The 16,935-nt window shown below is 37.5% G+C and overlaps 3 protein-coding genes and 1 long non-coding RNA gene across 5 annotated transcripts in view; 2 read left to right on the top strand and 2 right to left on the bottom strand.

Annotated features, from left to right (window-relative positions):
- Nucleotides 1-8,848, top strand: part of LOC107228140 (protein pinocchio) — a 65,690-nt gene extending 56,842 nt beyond the window's left edge. For both annotated transcript variants that reach the window (XM_046745480.1, XM_015669513.2), the window contains 4 exons: nucleotides 2,743-2,806; nucleotides 4,980-5,111; nucleotides 6,260-6,389; nucleotides 6,772-8,848. In XM_046745480.1, the coding sequence (XP_046601436.1) occupies nucleotides 2,743-2,806; nucleotides 4,980-5,111; nucleotides 6,260-6,389; nucleotides 6,772-6,882 (437 nt within the window). In that variant the 3' untranslated portion in view covers nucleotides 6,883-8,848. The remainder of the gene's footprint in view (nucleotides 1-2,742; nucleotides 2,807-4,979; nucleotides 5,112-6,259; nucleotides 6,390-6,771) is intronic.
- On the bottom strand, nucleotides 8,571-16,851 carry LOC107228141 (succinate dehydrogenase [ubiquinone] flavoprotein subunit, mitochondrial). The gene is made up of 9 exons (XM_015669514.2): nucleotides 16,653-16,851; nucleotides 13,548-13,974; nucleotides 11,358-11,756; nucleotides 11,093-11,261; nucleotides 10,837-11,003; nucleotides 10,538-10,764; nucleotides 10,200-10,344; nucleotides 9,771-10,075; nucleotides 8,571-9,660 (listed from the first exon to the last, which is right to left on the bottom strand). The coding sequence occupies exons 1-9, from the start codon at nucleotides 16,710-16,712 to the stop codon at nucleotides 9,574-9,576; spliced, it is 1,986 nt and encodes a 661-aa protein (XP_015525000.1). The 5' UTR covers nucleotides 16,713-16,851; the 3' UTR covers nucleotides 8,571-9,573.
- On the top strand, nucleotides 12,070-13,398 carry LOC124295457. The gene is made up of 4 exons (XM_046745493.1): nucleotides 12,070-12,255; nucleotides 12,511-12,658; nucleotides 12,743-12,994; nucleotides 13,178-13,398. The coding sequence occupies exons 2-4, from the start codon at nucleotides 12,641-12,643 to the stop codon at nucleotides 13,322-13,324; spliced, it is 417 nt and encodes a 138-aa protein (XP_046601449.1). The 5' UTR covers nucleotides 12,070-12,255; nucleotides 12,511-12,640; the 3' UTR covers nucleotides 13,325-13,398.
- LOC124295458 lies at nucleotides 14,615-16,637 on the bottom strand. Its single transcript, XR_006905395.1, has 2 exons — nucleotides 15,124-16,637; nucleotides 14,615-15,024 (listed from the first exon to the last, which is right to left on the bottom strand). It is a non-coding gene; the product is annotated as an uncharacterized LOC124295458 (long non-coding RNA).
- Nucleotides 16,852-16,935: the final 84 nt, after the last annotated feature.

The following is a 16,935-nucleotide window of genomic DNA, read 5'->3' as shown; positions in this document are numbered from 1 at the left end:
TTAATTTTGTACCGTTATTATCTGCATTTTCTCGGAAATAAAACCTAGACGATAGGATCGTTGATTGAGAGAACGTATGCGGTTATAATTAAACTATCACTCTGGTTTTACGTCTGATTTCATTTTCACGGTCAGAATTATAATCTGTTGTAAGTTTGAAACGTATTGTTAAAAGGAAAACTCGACGCGTGAGAAAAATAGAGAGAGAGAGAGAGAAAGAAGCGAATCGGTACTTTGATCTTTTACCAAAGCGGTCGAGCCGTTGACTTCTTTGCCGATGCAACTGCGCAGAGAGTTTCGAAAATAAATGAAACTGGGCTGCTCCGCAGGCAGTTTGCTGACCCACATTTGTACGAAGGCTGTTCAAGATGCAAGCACCTCTGATTACGCCATGGAGGAAGCAATATTTAATATACACGTATTCTGCATTTGTTTGAATTTTAGAGATCTACTGTTATGTATAGTTCTGGTCATCGAAAGTACGTGTATTATATTACACGTAATATATCTTGTTCCATATAAACACTTGAAACAGGGATAGATAAGATTTGATTCAAGCACCCCAATTGTTTGTTGTTAGCAAAGTAGATGCGGGCCGCAGTTTTTTTCGTTAATTAATATCGCTACGGCAATGACGCGTAATATATTGCAAAGAGATTGTAGGCGGAATTCATTACACTTATGTACAATGTACATGGACATATGAAAATGTATAATCGAAAAGATTTGAACAGTTTACTTTCACCTCAATATTGTTTATACTCATTGCGCGCGGCCTACATATGAGTAAAACCTGAATGCATAAGGTACATACAAGGAGCGCGTGCAGTATTATTGAAACTTGGAAAGTTAACTTCGCCTCACGCGAAATATAGTAATATTTTCGAGTTGAATCGTCAATCGGCGCAATGCTCAGACGCGCGTTACTCGTCATTTTTGTCGGAATATGAAAAGAATTTTTTTAAATGATGTAAGAACGGATTGAATGCATTCTTGTTACGAGAAACGCCCGATAACAATATTCTCGGATTGTTATTAACCTGCGCCTGCAACACACACGAAAGCTAACTATTATGCCTATACCTCTTACACCTACCAGTGCGAGTGATAAGAATCCGATTCTGACGTAGATAAAGCTTGTAGCATGTTACCGGATACAGGGTTCTCCCTTTCCCTTGCAAACGACGCACGCGTGAAGTGTGCCTACGTAATCCGTTATACGTATTTAGTTCTTCGACGGACCGTTATGTGCCGTTTCAATCGATTAATTTTTTAAATTTATCAATGCTGCACCGTTCACTACGCGAAACACGAAGCCCAGGCAAAAAAAAAATGAAGGTTAACCGCTGCACGAAACTGATATAAAATTTTTGCGGCTACGGTCAAGCAATCGGAACTAATTATTTTTCATTCCTTTGTTATTTTTTCATCGGATTTATTTTTTACGCACGACCTAATCTCACCGTGTTGTAGTATAGAATTTTCATCGCATCATCATCGGATTCTTGCATCCATCTTGATAATACAGTGATTATTTACAAACATATGCAATGATTTCCAAATATCGTCGAACCGTAGGACGAGCTGGTCCAAGTTTCGCTAATTCTTGTAAAAAGCAAATTTAATACTTCGCCGAGTAAGAGGAGCATAGTAGTGAATATATAAATATACAGGTATGTGCGTCGCGACCTATTCAACAGGTTGACCTCATTCTTTTACCACCGCTCTGCAGCGCTCGCTGCACTTCTGAAACGCGATGAAGTGTGCGGCTTATTGATTGGCCTGGTTTGCTAATTGATAAAAAAAAAAAAACCGAAGAAAGAAATAATGGTGCATGCATAGATATGATAACTAATCTTTAAAGCTATTCAAGAAATGTGTAACTGGGTTAAAACAGATAATTGATTCGAGTCTTTGGAGAATCCCTGATGTGTATGTTTCGTGCGCGGTACATGCATGCACGTATCTTTTACATAACCATTCAATTCTACGTATACGAGAATAGAATTTTTCTTTTCAACAACCGGGTGACCAAGTTATGCGAGAAAAAAATTGGCGCAAAAACACCCGCGTCATGTTCTTAAATTTAAAACTAAAAAATATAGTCACAAATGGAGTAATGTTTTTTATCGTTGATTCGAAGAGCCACAAATTCCACTCGACTCTTAGGCTGCTCCGTTACCTTGTCTCCGACACTCGGTTTAACCGTTACTTTAACGTTCTTATACTGTAATTATTCGCCGAACTGCGTTATAGTTGGTATTATATATTCATCCAAGCGGATATGCAGGCATTAAAGCGATCAAGCGAATGCCGTCGGCAATAAACGCATCGATTTTTACATTAGAAGTAAAAAATTTGTAATATACGTACCGAGAATGTCATCCGGTTCGATCGGTCAGGTCATATCCTTGACTGTTGAGCAATGAGACCTGGACACATGCACGTTGTGTTGAAATTCAATTCCTCTTTACGCTTTACCAGCTTTCTATTAGAGAAAGTATCATGTATAGATAGACTCTGCGTCGCAGTTTGTCTTGTGCATGCAGCTAATGTAGGTACAAATGACGAAAGATGAATGACGAAGCGAGAACTGCAGCATATGACATTTTCGAATTTTTATACACCGCCTACTTTCATCGCTACAACGATATCATTAATAATTATAATCATTGTTATGATTACAATATTTGATTTCCTTCCTGCACCGAAACTTATAGGAAATTTTTCTTTCTGTTTCAGTATCTAAATCCAAGATGTCCATCACCTCAGTTCAGACTGCCCCCGAAAGCCTTTCCCGCCATGGGTAAGTGTCAATGAATTGGAATACATAATAATTGTTCTTAAACGTGTGTTAATAAACAATAGTCTGACGGTGTATTCTGCTGCATTCTTGGATGACTCATATAACAAGCCAATCCTTTCGTTATCCGAGCAACGTGTCTTCTTGCAATCACTTATAGGTGTAGGTATTCAAACAACACTCATACCTGATCGCTAAATAAGCTTTGCCGACATTTTTTTCGTCGTACTCACTCCCCGGTCAATTTCTCTCCTGTTTTAAGCTGATTTAATGTCGCACGTTTTGAGATAGCTTATAAGGATGATACGTCGACTGCTCAAACAAATATGATATCATTCGGATATGATTGTATTTACGGTCGAATAATGTGGCAATGAAATTTCGTGGAAATGTCGAGGCGAAACGATTTCTACGCTGTTACTATTGATACGTAACAAAATTCTTTTGATCGCACATAGAGATATGTACCAGGAAAAGTGCGCTTAGAATATAATTATGCAAATTCACCATTTCGCCTCATCGTATACACGGTAAACTCAATTCCGCGAATCTATTCTACTCGAATTATATGCAGAGAGCGCAACATCCTCCATTATCGCAATAAGCGTGCTCGATCCGCGAATGGTACGATTAATATGCCATGATAATTCGAAACAATCGAATGCTTCAGCGCCAGGCCCCGTGATAAAATACCTACAGATTATAGGTATACGTAGTATATGGACAAATTTCAAACTTTTGAGTCATTGAGCGGTCAACACTGATAGGTTTCCATAAATCCCTAATGTGGAATATTTTTCTAAACCGCTATTCAATTTTTGTCTGTTCGTATTTTGTTTTGTGGCAAATTGTGACGGCTTAATCTCAGTATTGACAATGAGTGCATGATAATGGAATATAAAGTGTATTTTTCCTGTTAGTCCCCTACTTATACGTAAATAATTTTCAATAACTCCACTTTCCGATGACGTCGGTGCATATTGTTATTGTAAATATGATGTTCAATTGAAAGTAGCGAGTTTCAATGCAGCTGCAATCTCGCGCGAGTTTTACGCTGACGTTGTATATATACACAATCGATGCTGCTTTTTATTTTACATAACTCAATTCGCGTGCGCGTGTGTGAATGTGGCTACAGTGTAACCTTGAATATAACGTTGTAACACGGTGACGAGATGAAACTCGCGTTTCTTCGCACCCAACTCCATTGTGTGTATGCCTCATTTCGACGTATATTATCACAAGTACACCTGTCCGCCAATCAACGTCTTCCATGGTGTATTAATTGGCTCTGTTAACCATACACATGATCGCGTTTTCGATCGTGCTCGGGTCGTGTCGAGATGAAAAAAAATTCACACCGAAAATTCGTTTCATGGGTTTAAATATGTATAATAATAATTACGTAAGAGGAATACGCGTGATTGTTACGTACACACGTATTTAAAACGGGAACATGTGTACTGCTAGCACGTATAGGACAAAAAGGCACGTGTACAAGCACGGTGCCCTTTGTACTTTGTATGCCCGATGTTTAATTATACATACTAAATTTAGCGAACGGCAATTGTGGAATTACGTAGGTGATGCACGCACACCGCATACACGTTTCAATATACGTGCGAGGAAATCCGTTTGTCGGGGAAATTTACGGACGCGTTAGGAATTTGCCAATTTTTTTTATATGCGACTACCTCTTCCGCCTTGATGCTGCATGTTTGTATTATAGCCTACGTAAAACAACTAATTCGCGAGTATAACTTTAGCACGGTGAATCGGTGTATAGCGCATATAATAGTATATAAGGTATAGCGTGTGTAATAGAGTGAGCGTGTCTATTTGTAATGAGGAAGATATTAACGCCCACGATATTGGTCCGATTTTGCGTCACGTGACGATTACTCTTCTTATTACCACCTCTCTCTTTGGAAGCTGGGAATTTCAGAACCGTGTGTAACAGCGCAATATCACGCAATGTTGTGTGTCAAAGGCAGCTGATGTCCCGAACTATAATTATATTCAAATTCGAGACAGGCTAAAAAAAAATGTGCCGTTCGTTATTCGGCTGATGAATAATATTTGGATCAACGTCTGAATAAAATCGAAAATTTATATTTACGTATACTGTAAAATAAATTGATAAACTAAAGTGAATTCTCTTTTATTTTGTTTACAGAAGCAACATTTCGCTGTCATGCCACAGTTTATGCGGTAGCGTCGATGACGGTCTTCAGGACTCTCATCCGCAGTACCAGGACACTATCCTCACCATCGAGGAACTTCGTGCCCAGCTAAACTCCTGCTTCACGTGAGTTTCAATTTATACGTATATCCAAAGAACCCGGCACTTCCAGACATTAATTGGCAATAGAAAGAAAATTACAAGGGAATGAAAATCTTGCCTCACCGCTAGCTAAATTGCCTATTTACTGAACAAAAATTGGAAGAATAAAAAACGATGATAGCACTGTTTCGGATAAACCACGTTATACTCGTCGCTGACATTATAGGTGCAGGTATAGAATGTCAAAAATTCAGTCATTTATCGATCCTATTCGGAATTGCATAGTGTGATAGATTCTGGAAGGTTTGTTGTATTCGGGTCGTAGCGAGCTGACAATGCAGTAGAAACACGGAACAGTATTTTTTCCGTATGAAATATTTATACGTATCAAGTAACGGTTGTAGTATCACCTCGCGAATACGTGTAACTATCTATCTATCTAGCAATTATTGTTGAAATTCAATAGGCTTGTTCGATTGTCGTCGACTCGCGGAAATCGCGTAAAAGAATCTCAGTCGGTGTCAAAGATTGTCGCGTATTATCTCGATATTTGCGATACGTATAACCGGTGGCATAGTCGTAGCATCGATGCAAACTTCGAATATACAACATATCTCACTGTCAATAGAATCCGGTACAAACCAGAGCATGATAATTTCAACAATTGCACACCGGTTGGAAACACAAAAAAAAATAAATAAATAAAACGAATCTGCACACGACGCGACGGGTTACAATTGCTAACGCAACGCACAAAAGAGATTTTGCACAACACATTTATATCTGCGTACTCAATATTATACAAATAATCTACGCATATCGGGGATTTACTCGAATCGTATATTGCATAAAGAGCTCGGACTACATGCCATGATGTAGTTCGCAAAGTGAATTGATTTTCTGTACCATCTATTATACGTCAATTTAAAACGTCAATCGTATGCATGTGTAAACGTTTGTCGGTATAAATTTTAATGGATTTATACACCAATTTACTCAACATAAATTATACCCTATATTGCTGATAATATGTGACGCACGATTTTCTGCCTCCTATAACGTGTTTTATTTTCAAGTTAAATATTCGTTTGCTATCCCCTATAGACTCACTCTACAGCCAAGCTGCCAGCAATCTAGCGAAATCTTATTTCTTATTCTTCTTTTTCTTGCAGATGCGGAGTATCGTGGAGTGCGGAACACGTTTCCCTCGATTGCAGTGAATGTGGTGGTTACTCGTTGGAACGTCCCTGCCCGTTATGCGACGGACGTTGCCACGCCATTTGGAAGCGCGACCTCACCATGGTGAGAAACCATTTTTTTTTTTAATTTCCTTTGCTTTTTCATTTTGCGTTTCGTTCGTTTAACCATACGTATTTGACCTACTCTCGAAGAGAAGGTAGCAATCATTTTGCAGAAAGTGTATACTCAAGTGTGTACGTGTATAACATATCGTGTAACGCAAAGTCGAGGCGAATCGCAATAGAGTTTCGCTCGCGATAACGATGGCAGTAAATCATTATCTAGCATTAAAAGTAGACTTATATTCTTGCACTGATTTGCACACTTGGGTTCACGTGTTCGAAGCATTTATTCACTGTAGGCAACACAAATGTGTGTTTCTTTTTAACTATCTTCTCGAATACAGCGCAATTATTTATAAAGGAATCCTTTATTTTTGTTTTAGTCACATGCCAGTGGAAAGGCAAGATGGATCGGTGAGTGCGCCTTGAGCTGCGGTCCCTCCCTCGAGGAGTCTTTGGTTCCTGCGTTAGAAAAGCTGCGAGCTACTTCCTGAACGGAAAGTTCCGAGGCGCAGCCACAATCTTGCACAAGACTTAACCACCACCATCCATAGCGTCACGCATCCACCATCGAGAGCGAATTAAGGACGAATGAATGAGGAGGAATTGATGTTCCACGAGTGGGTTCACTCTGACAATGTCTATAAAAAACTGTAAAACGATGGCCGTCTGTGATTAGCGAGTACAAGCATCGCTCGTTCGTCGTCTGTCGTGATAAAAATTCGTCGAAGAACACGAAAAAATGTGTATTATTATTATTATTTCTACTATTATACATCCATCCTAATCGTATAAAAACATCGTGTTTGGTTGTTTTTTTTAAATGTGTCATCACTTTTGTTACGAAATTCTATATAAAATGAGAGCCAAAAGGAAAATATATTTGTAATATACATATTTAGACGCGGCAAGTGTACCGTAGCTATAGATTATACGGTCTTCAGCTGCGACTTATTTGACTTATTTGCTCTAAACGAAGATGATGAAATTGCATTAGAGATCATAATGAATAGACAACATACGCCAGAAACTGTATTATTACACATTTTGACATCTACGGATTTAAAAAAGAAAAACGTATTAACAATAACGTCGCAGCGTCGCAGCGCCGAAAATGTGTAATTCAGTTTGAAAATGAGAAGTACTTTTTCACCTTACGAAGAACGAGCTTAGCAAGAAATAGCAATTGTACGTGATCTCGAATAATATAGAACGTGTGACTAAGAAAGTGCAAGAGATATATTCCTTTCTCCTTATATCAAACAAAATCAAACCCCGACGGATATACGATATCTCATACCTAGCAAACGGGACTGCCAAACGTATTAAAACTGTCCCCTTCCAGAAGTCTGGTTGTGTTAGAAATATGTGTTACGTGATAGATAGACAGATAGTAAATTTCACTAGGCTAATCATAATTAATTAGGACCTAAATTTAGATAAATATCACTGTACTTCGGTTATAGTGTAGCACTTTTAAGACCAGAATAAGGTTCTTAATTATGATTTGGAAAATCCTTCGGCCAAAATTTGACGAATGTATATTTATATTCTATGTAACCACTCAACTATTCGAGCATCAATATCTGTATGGGTCGATGTATTTCTTTATTCTCTGTGTACATGAGCGCAGCAATTAATTATGCTAACCTAAGACAAGGTCGCGATTTTCGAAAAACAAATTTGAAGTCAGAATTAATGTGTATCCGTTTCTGTATGTGAATCCATGCTCATATTTCACCTCCATTAGACTTAAATTATGTTAAGAAAGTTTTCTAAAGTACCTACCTATTGATATTGACAAAAATGAAGTCAACTGCTTTGGAAAATACGATCAGATGTAATTTTTATTTATAATCTTGGAAGTTATTTATGTCCATAACGTTCAAAAAGTATGGGATTAGTAAATAAAAAGATATCAAATCTTAGCATCCGTGTATTCTTATTTCGCTCGGTAAATCTAGAGCGGTATTCATATAACTTTGGGTAATTAAATAACTCGAAATAATATCCTGTCAGTAGATTTTCAACAGAGAACGTCGTCAAACATTAAAAGAGTACTAAATACGTGGAGATCAATGTACGAGAATTTGAGAGCCTAAAACAAATGATCAATTAACAATTTCTTATTTAAAATCGGTAAGTTGGGCTGTAATGGTGCAGGAATTAAATGGCATCTGTGTAAAATAAGTTGTAACATTTTATTTACAACTTTTTAGTATGTACAATGTTGTTGACCGGCCTCTTAGAACATGCCTTCATTATTAATGCCAATATCAGGCTATCTTCTCTAAATTTGTGCAGTTATTTAAGCACTCGACTAAAATTACAATAATCTTATTAGTATGATCATCAATTTCTTTTTTTCAATAGCCAATACGTTCGATAATACGTATCAATCCTTGATGTGAAATTCGAATTCAATTCAATTTGAGTATCACGGGAAAGATCACTGAAATACTGTTGAGAAAAAATAATAATTAATTCTTTGCACTTGATTTTTAATACTTTTAGGAGGGTAACGAATTTATCTACAGCCTTGCGAAACACGTTGTTTCGATAACAACGGTAAGTAAATAGCCGCGTCTGGTAGAGTGGCCCATTCGTATTGCGTAAATTTCTGTCGAGTATTAAGTTAATATTGTATTGCAAATTTCATTAATTTGTACTTTTAATTCATTCATGGGCTGCGTGATGCACCTCAACTGAAATGATCCGAAATAAAATGTAGGCAGGTTGTGCTTCCGAAACAAAAGAATGAGTAAAATTCTGAGCTCATTCTAATAATAGGTTACGGCTGCTACAAACGTTTCCATCATTACCATATCTTACTATACATTAATTACAAATAATATTTAATCGTATTGCATCTCCAAGAGAAAGATAAAATCTCTTTTGCTGAAACATTTGAAAATAATTTTTCAGCACCAGCATCCTCGAAGAATGCTAATATTAATGCTTGCGAAGCGCCTAAGCAGTGACAAGAATCAACTTTGGTGCACGATTGGGTTGACAGTAATAAATTAAGTCAGTATAACAAACTGAAAAGATGATCGTTAATACTCTGACTAATGAGCTCGTCAAGACACAATTGAGAGACCTGAGATCTTGGAACACTTGACAAAGTATGTATCCAGAATAAATTAGGTCATAAAGAAAAATCAGAGTGATTATTTGTTATTAATTTAGTATGATCGAATTGCAGGAGGTACTGTCGCACACTCCTGAGCATCCAACGTCTCGTCAATTACTGGTCTGTAATCGATTTTCACCTGAAAAGATTGGGAAAATACAAAATTAAGATTGTATTTTTTGACTGTTGTAAACTTAAAAAATGATGTGTATTAATAAGCTATCTTTGTCGCAGATAAGCGGTACTAACATCGCCTGTTTGAATGTTGACAGAGGTGAGAGTATGCTTCCTCCAATGCTGCTCAATCGGTACGGGCTTCTGTCCCTCCAAAGATTTGCTATAATCGTACTCATCGACTCTATCTTTGAAATCTTCACGAGCATGAGCTCCCCTGCTCTCCTTTCGGTTTTCAGCAGCGTAAATGGTCTGCATAGCATTCACCATCAAGTTTTGTAACTCCAAACTCTCCACCAGGTCTGAGTTCCAAATCATCGACTTGTCCAAAACTTTGAGATCGCTCATACCCTTGTAAATGTCAGACATCTTGCGACATCCTACAAAGAAAAACCCATCACGTAAGATTTTTAAATCATATTTTACAATTCAGAGTCTAAATTGTTTGAAACATTGAAATGCCATATTTAGTACAGAGTTTCACAATGTAAGAACAATACTGACCCTCCTGCAAAGTTTCTGCAGTTCTAAACACAGCTGCATGTGTTTGCATAGTTTTCTGCATGTTCAACCTTAATTCAGCAGTAGTAACAGAACCATTGGCATTCCTAACCCAATCCAAATTAGCAACAGATTCCTCGCCAGCATTCTATAAGCAGTGAAACAAAGAAATAAATCAGAATCATAAAATATATACCTAAAGTTCCATCAAGTCACTGTCACGTATATGACGTATTATAGATGAAACCATACTATACTACGAATCTTTCAACTTATTCAACTTGTGTGGAAGCGTATTGAAATATTTCATAGGTAAGCGTTTCAAATGAAATAATACTAACAGGCCTAAGACTTCCGATTTTTTCTCCAGGCTTATTCTCCTCGGAAATTGTCTTTGCACAGGCACGTCCAAACACCACTAAATCCAACAAAGAATTAGCCCCAAGTCGATTTGCACCATGGACTGAACTTGAAGCAGCTTCACCACACGCATACAATCCTCCGACTACCTTGTCTTCATTGTTTACTGTCGTCAGAACCTGGCCCTTGTAGTTTGTTGGGATACCACCTACAAACACGACGCAGTTTCATTATTACATCTGCAGTCACTGAAAAGACTATACAAATTTGAATAACGTACCCATGTTGTAATGTACCGTAGGTAATACAGGGATAGGTTCACGTGTGACATCGACGCCAGCAAATATCATAGCAGTTTCAGAGATACCGGGTAGGCGAGTAGCCAGTTGCTCTGGCGGCAGATGATGTAGTTGAAGGTAAACGTGATCTTTTTCCGGTCCACATCCCCTAATAAAAGTATAAAGTATATATTTATGTAAACAGCTTCAAATCAAAATTGGAATTCTGTAAACTGTTACTATAAGAAAGACACTTACCGGCCTTCTCTGATTTCGATTGTCATAGATCTAGATACAACGTCGCGAGAGGCGAGGTCTTTTGCAACTGGAGCATAACGTTCCATGAATCTTTCACCCTCGCTATTAATCAGGTAACCACCTTCACCTCGACAGCCTTCTGTGATTAGACATCCAGCTCCGTAGATTCCTGTGAATATTTTGTGACAGTGACAGATGAAAATATTACAAATTAAGGGCATTATGCAGCAAATTTCTGAAATGTTACAATACATGTATGTAATACCTGTTGGGTGGAACTGAACAAACTCAAGATCCTGGTTAGGTAAATTTGCTCGGGAGATCATGGCGGTTCCGTCGCCAGTACAAGTGTGCGCGGATGTACATGAGAAATATGCTCTGCCATAGCCTCCGGTGGCCAATATAGTGTTCTTGGAGTGAAATCTATGAAGGGTTCCATCCTCCAAACATAGTGCAATTACTCCTCGGCATTCACCATCTTCCATCAACAGGTCCAAGGCGAAATATTCAACAAAGTAGTTACAATCATAACTCAAAGACTGGCCATAAAGAGTATGCAACAATGAATGACCGGTACGATCTGCGACGCAACAGCATCTGTGTGCTTGACCTCCTTTACCAAACTTTAGAGATTGACCTCCAAAGGCTCGCTGGTAAATTTTACCTGATTCAATAAAAATGTTAATTCACATTATTTTTAAATCAAACATTGATTCTTTGCCTGTAACTAATGAAGCTTGCAGCATATGTATCAAACGGCAATAAAATCATATTGTCCTAATTTCAATTTGGTAAGAGCTATGACAATAGCATGTCACGTAGCAACGCTGACGTGTTATTTATCAACTGATTACTTTTAAAAGTCTAAAAAATTTGAAACAGTGTTTTCATTTCATATTAATTTTTGACAGACATATTGGTAGGTTTCCTTGTAATTGATAATGCTCAACTGATCAGTATTCAACGGTACTTTCTATTGCTTTAACTTTGTACACACAAATAATGGATTCAAATAAAAATCGTGGACTACATGATCAGCCTGACAATCCTGACAACCCTGACGAAGGAAATAATGAATTTAATGATCAGCACAGTGAAGATGAATTTCCTCGGGCCCAAAACACTTCAAAACGATCTGAATCAAGTTACAAAAGCCAATCCAGGTGTGTCTTAAAAATACTATTAATGCCTTGAAAATATTCATCATCATACAGCTGTGATGCGTTTTGCAATGGGGTAATTAGAAGAGAAATTTTTGATGCAACATACGATTGAAATTATGTAAACTGAAAGCAGAATAATATCAAACTGATGGTCAGGCTTAACGATGTATTCATTTTTGCTATATAAAACAATGATTTTAGACCATCGAAGCAATGCAATTAGTAGGATTCTTTAGAAATATTGTGTTTCTGCAGAACTTAAATCAACCAACTTCTACTCAATAGGCCAAATTCAAAAGCAGCGTCAACACAGCAGCGATCACGATCACGCTCTAATGCCCAAACTAGCAGGACGTGGACCAGCATCAATCCCTTCATCAATTTCATGTATGGTTTCCGTAAAGTAGGTTCTATTTCAGGTAGCAGTGATATACTAAGTACCTCACTAGTTACGAAGTAATATATTGTAACATATCATTTTGCACAGACACAGACAGGAGAAAACAGTAAGAACATTTTTCGACTTGGTGGAGAATGCTGGCGCAACATGACAAAAGATGACAAACAGCCATTTATTGATGCGGCAAATCAAAATAAGAAACTGAAGCAAAAGCAAACGAGCCGAGAACAGAAATCAAATAATCTGGATCAACAACAATCCAAGAAACGAGCTCATGATGACAATGTGCCAACAAAGAAGGACTCATCACAACAAGTTTCTACTCCCAAGAAACGCAAGGTGAAAGTTTTTTCAGGCAGGATAACGTGCACGTGTCGATTTAAAAATTGAACTTAAACCACGAAAAGGAAATTCTAAAACGACCAAAAATATTTTAGCTGGATGCTGTAGACATTGATTTCAGATGTATATAAAGATACAGTTCAAGTTACAGTAACGGTGTACTGAAATAATTTTTCACAGGGACAGCAACAAAAAACTGAAATAGATTTGAAAAAGAAACGCACGAAGAGTGACATTGAGTCGGACAGTGATACAGATGATACATCTAGATCAATACATACTGCTACAACCGATTGTCCCTCCGAAGATTCATACCAAAGTTCATAAACTACAGACGCTGCTATAGTAAGAGAGTGCGAGAAACTAACAGAAAAACTGCTATTGTGTGTTTTAATTTATTTGTTGTATATTATGTTGGTGATTCGTCTAGTTATACCATATTATACTTGACCTGGATCAGTGTTTCATTAGTAGATGTGCTGTTTTTACTTTTAATATTATACTTTTAATAATGATTGATTCTCATTTACATTATACACAAAAAACTCACCGTCAGGTGTGCGACTGAATGGCATGCCGTAATTTTCAAGTTCAATGACAGCTTTAGGAGCTTCCCTGGTCATGTAATGAATAGCATCCTGATCGCCCAGCCAATCGGAGCCCTTGACTGTGTCATACATATGCCATTGCCAGTTGTCAGATTCCATGTTACCAAGTGCTGCATTGATGCCGCCCTGAGCAGCGACAGTATGTGACCTTGTGGGGAATAGTTTTGTAATGACAGCGGTCTTAAAACCTTCGGCAACCAGACCGAAAGCAGCACGAAGCCCAGCACCACCAGCACCAACCACAACAGCATCATAAGTATGGTCCACTATTGGATACTGCTTGGAAATGGCATCAGATACTTTGGCCGCTTTACCATCAGGTGTGTAATGAAATTTGCGGCTCGAAAGTGAAGGCAGGCCGATCTTTCTCTGAAATATTGCATTCTTAATGATTATGGAGGGTGTAACATTTATGTAATTACTAATTTTTTATTCAACTTATTACTTGATCGTTCAAGAATTTGGAGAACTTTGGTATAACATGACATCAGAATTAATAGAAACAGAATAAGGTGTCACAGTGAATATTTATATAGATTAGTCTTCCTGGAAAATTCAACTACATCATGTTCACTGACACAATGAAAACTATGATGATTAATAATAATAATTGCTACCTACAGCAGACATACCCAATAGGATATGTCTCCAGGAGTCGCTAAACTTATATGGGGTAAGGAAAGTGATGGATTAGTGACCGTCGTTATGTGTCTACAGTTGTCTTAAGATGTTCAATAGAAACACCCGCATTCACACAAGAAACAATGAAAACTACAGGAAACCTTGCCCAAGTATAGCTGATATATGATGAATTGATAGTGAAATATTTAACGACCACACCGATTCAGCATAAAAGTAGATTCGTCAATGAAAAAGTTACTAAAAGTGTAAAATTTGAGGTATTCTAAATGAAACGTATTAAATTTTTTTGCTGGATCAGTAAATACTTTTCTCCATGTTTACAACTTTGATTTGAGAAAAACAGAGAGAGAGAGAGATAAAAAAATTAAAATTTTCAGCACATCTTTATTCATAGTGATGATACATAACATACTTTTCACAATGTAACAAAAAATACAGTTCTTAGTATTTCAGATTTAGCGTCAAGTTTAAATATTTAAATGTGTTGAAAAGATTTAATCTTATACTTCGTTCTCCAAAACTTTGCCGATCGAATTCTGTTTTAATATACATTCTATAATTTTCTCAATTTCTTCATAGCTATAATGATTCATGCAGTTCAATTACAATTTTCTAGTGCAATTAATGAAACAATACTAAAATCATTTCTTGCTAATTGATAATATATTTGCACGAGTTATCGTCGATTTCGTGATGCAATTACTAGATAGCCATCCCAAAAATAGCTTCTACTTTGAATTGTAAGCATTGCTGGAATTTCATAAAAGCAGTTATAAGCTGAAAAGAACAAATTAAAAGATTATTCATGGTTCGTCCGAAACTAAGCGATCACAATTCAAGAAGTCTAGCTGTGATTTATATTTAGCTTATAAGTACCTTCAACCTTATCTAAACTAAGGATGCGATATCAGTTTGTTAAATTAAGTTAGGTTAGGTGACAAGTGTCGTTACGTTTTGCCAGCAGAATACAACCAGAGACGAGTAGAATAAAACTGCTCATAGTATTCATTAGACCAAAATATTGATAGTCCTCGCCTCTGTCGATCTTTGCGATTTGCTTGCAACAACCCAGAATTAATTATCTAATATCCCATATAATATACAATACTTGTATATAATTTGTACTTATTTATAATCTACTTCCTACGTCTCGGCTTTTTTCTATCTGGAATGTTCTAACAATCAAATGAAATTAAAGAGGGGGATAGCGTGACAAACGAATTGGGTGGTTACCGGAAATCACCTATCAGAATTGAAGAATTAAACTTATATAATAATGAGCAAGAGCACACACGCAAGGTACGTCAGATTCATGTATACATATGACAGTAGAAATAAAAGTAAAAATGAGATAAGAACATGCACTCTTCTATCAATTTTACGATGCTCGTGAAATTGATTTGTTTTCAATTCCAACCACTTTTCCAGCCGACCAGTGCTGCCACCTGTAGCGGTTAAGAAAACGGAAAGCTACATCTAAAGCTTTGTTCACCGGCCGTTACATACGGTGTAAATTGGCCATTATTTTTGATCATGCGGTAGTCATACAAGTACAAAGAAAAATATTCGCACGCTTCATTGAATAAGACGTTAAAACTAATTTAGCAAAGCTTGTGAGAATATCTTAACTAAAAGCTGAGCAGTTTGCCGCTGGCGATTTCGCTTCCGTCATAGTTCTATTTAGGTCGATATTCCCTGCACCTTGTAAATTTGCGAATAGGTTAAACCGTCCAACACACAAATATGCGAATTGGTTACGTCCTGTTTCGACGTAATCAGAAAATCATTGCGAGCAGTGTAAGCCGTATCGTGCCTATACGTTATTACGGTAAAAGCAATTTAAAACGGTGGAACTTTCCGTGAAAACTGTTGTTGACTTGATACAGAATTAGTTGTTTACGCTAAGCAATTAATCCCGGAGATAGAATAAACCCGACTACATTGCTAATGAGCAAATGAAGCCTGATCGCGTGTAGGAATCTGGGCTATATGTGCTCTGGCAGCTGTCAAGCGTCGTGAGTGTTATCGCATTTTGGGGGATATACCAGGACAAAAAAACAAGACAGATGATCATGTGCCGCGAAGAAAATAAGTTGATAATTAACTCTAATTGATATGATGTTCGTATGAAAAAAACCGACAAGCAAGGAAACTGGCAAAAATGGGGTGTATTTTTAGACCGTTTCGCTAGTCGAAAAGCAATCTGTACAGATAACTTGAAATTGCACAATAGTTGCGACACTTGGAGAAAATACCCAATTTCACTCACTTTGGGAAAAACAAATGACGACAGGGTCGACACTTACGTAATGGAAAGCAGATCTCATCGTACACTAAAGGTGCGATGAATTAGCGGTTCGACGATACGCTTCGACGAAAATTATATAACTTAAAGAAATACTTACTAGAGTCGCCGAGGGCAGATTCCTCGCGATAATTCCCGGTACTTTCAACATTATGCTCATCTTGGACCTGCCAGGGGGTGTTAATCCAAATTTCGATCCCCTTTTTTACTACCAAAATATTAACGCACGAGCAGTACACTCGCGCACCTCTCGTACGGCGTCGTGAACACTGAACCTGAGTCGGCGACGTCGGTCAGGCCAGTGGGGCCAACGTTACAGAGGGGAAAAATACGCATTGCAATATATTATATATCGGGGTAGTTCACTGTTTGTTGCAATTTTC

The sequence above is a fragment of the Neodiprion lecontei genome, chromosome 1, assembly GCF_021901455.1.
Source record: "Neodiprion lecontei isolate iyNeoLeco1 chromosome 1, iyNeoLeco1.1, whole genome shotgun sequence".
Classification (NCBI taxonomy): domain Eukaryota; kingdom Metazoa; phylum Arthropoda; class Insecta; order Hymenoptera; family Diprionidae; genus Neodiprion; species Neodiprion lecontei.
The sequence above is the reverse complement of the archived record's forward strand: the minus strand, read 5'-3'. Positions and strand labels throughout refer to the sequence as shown.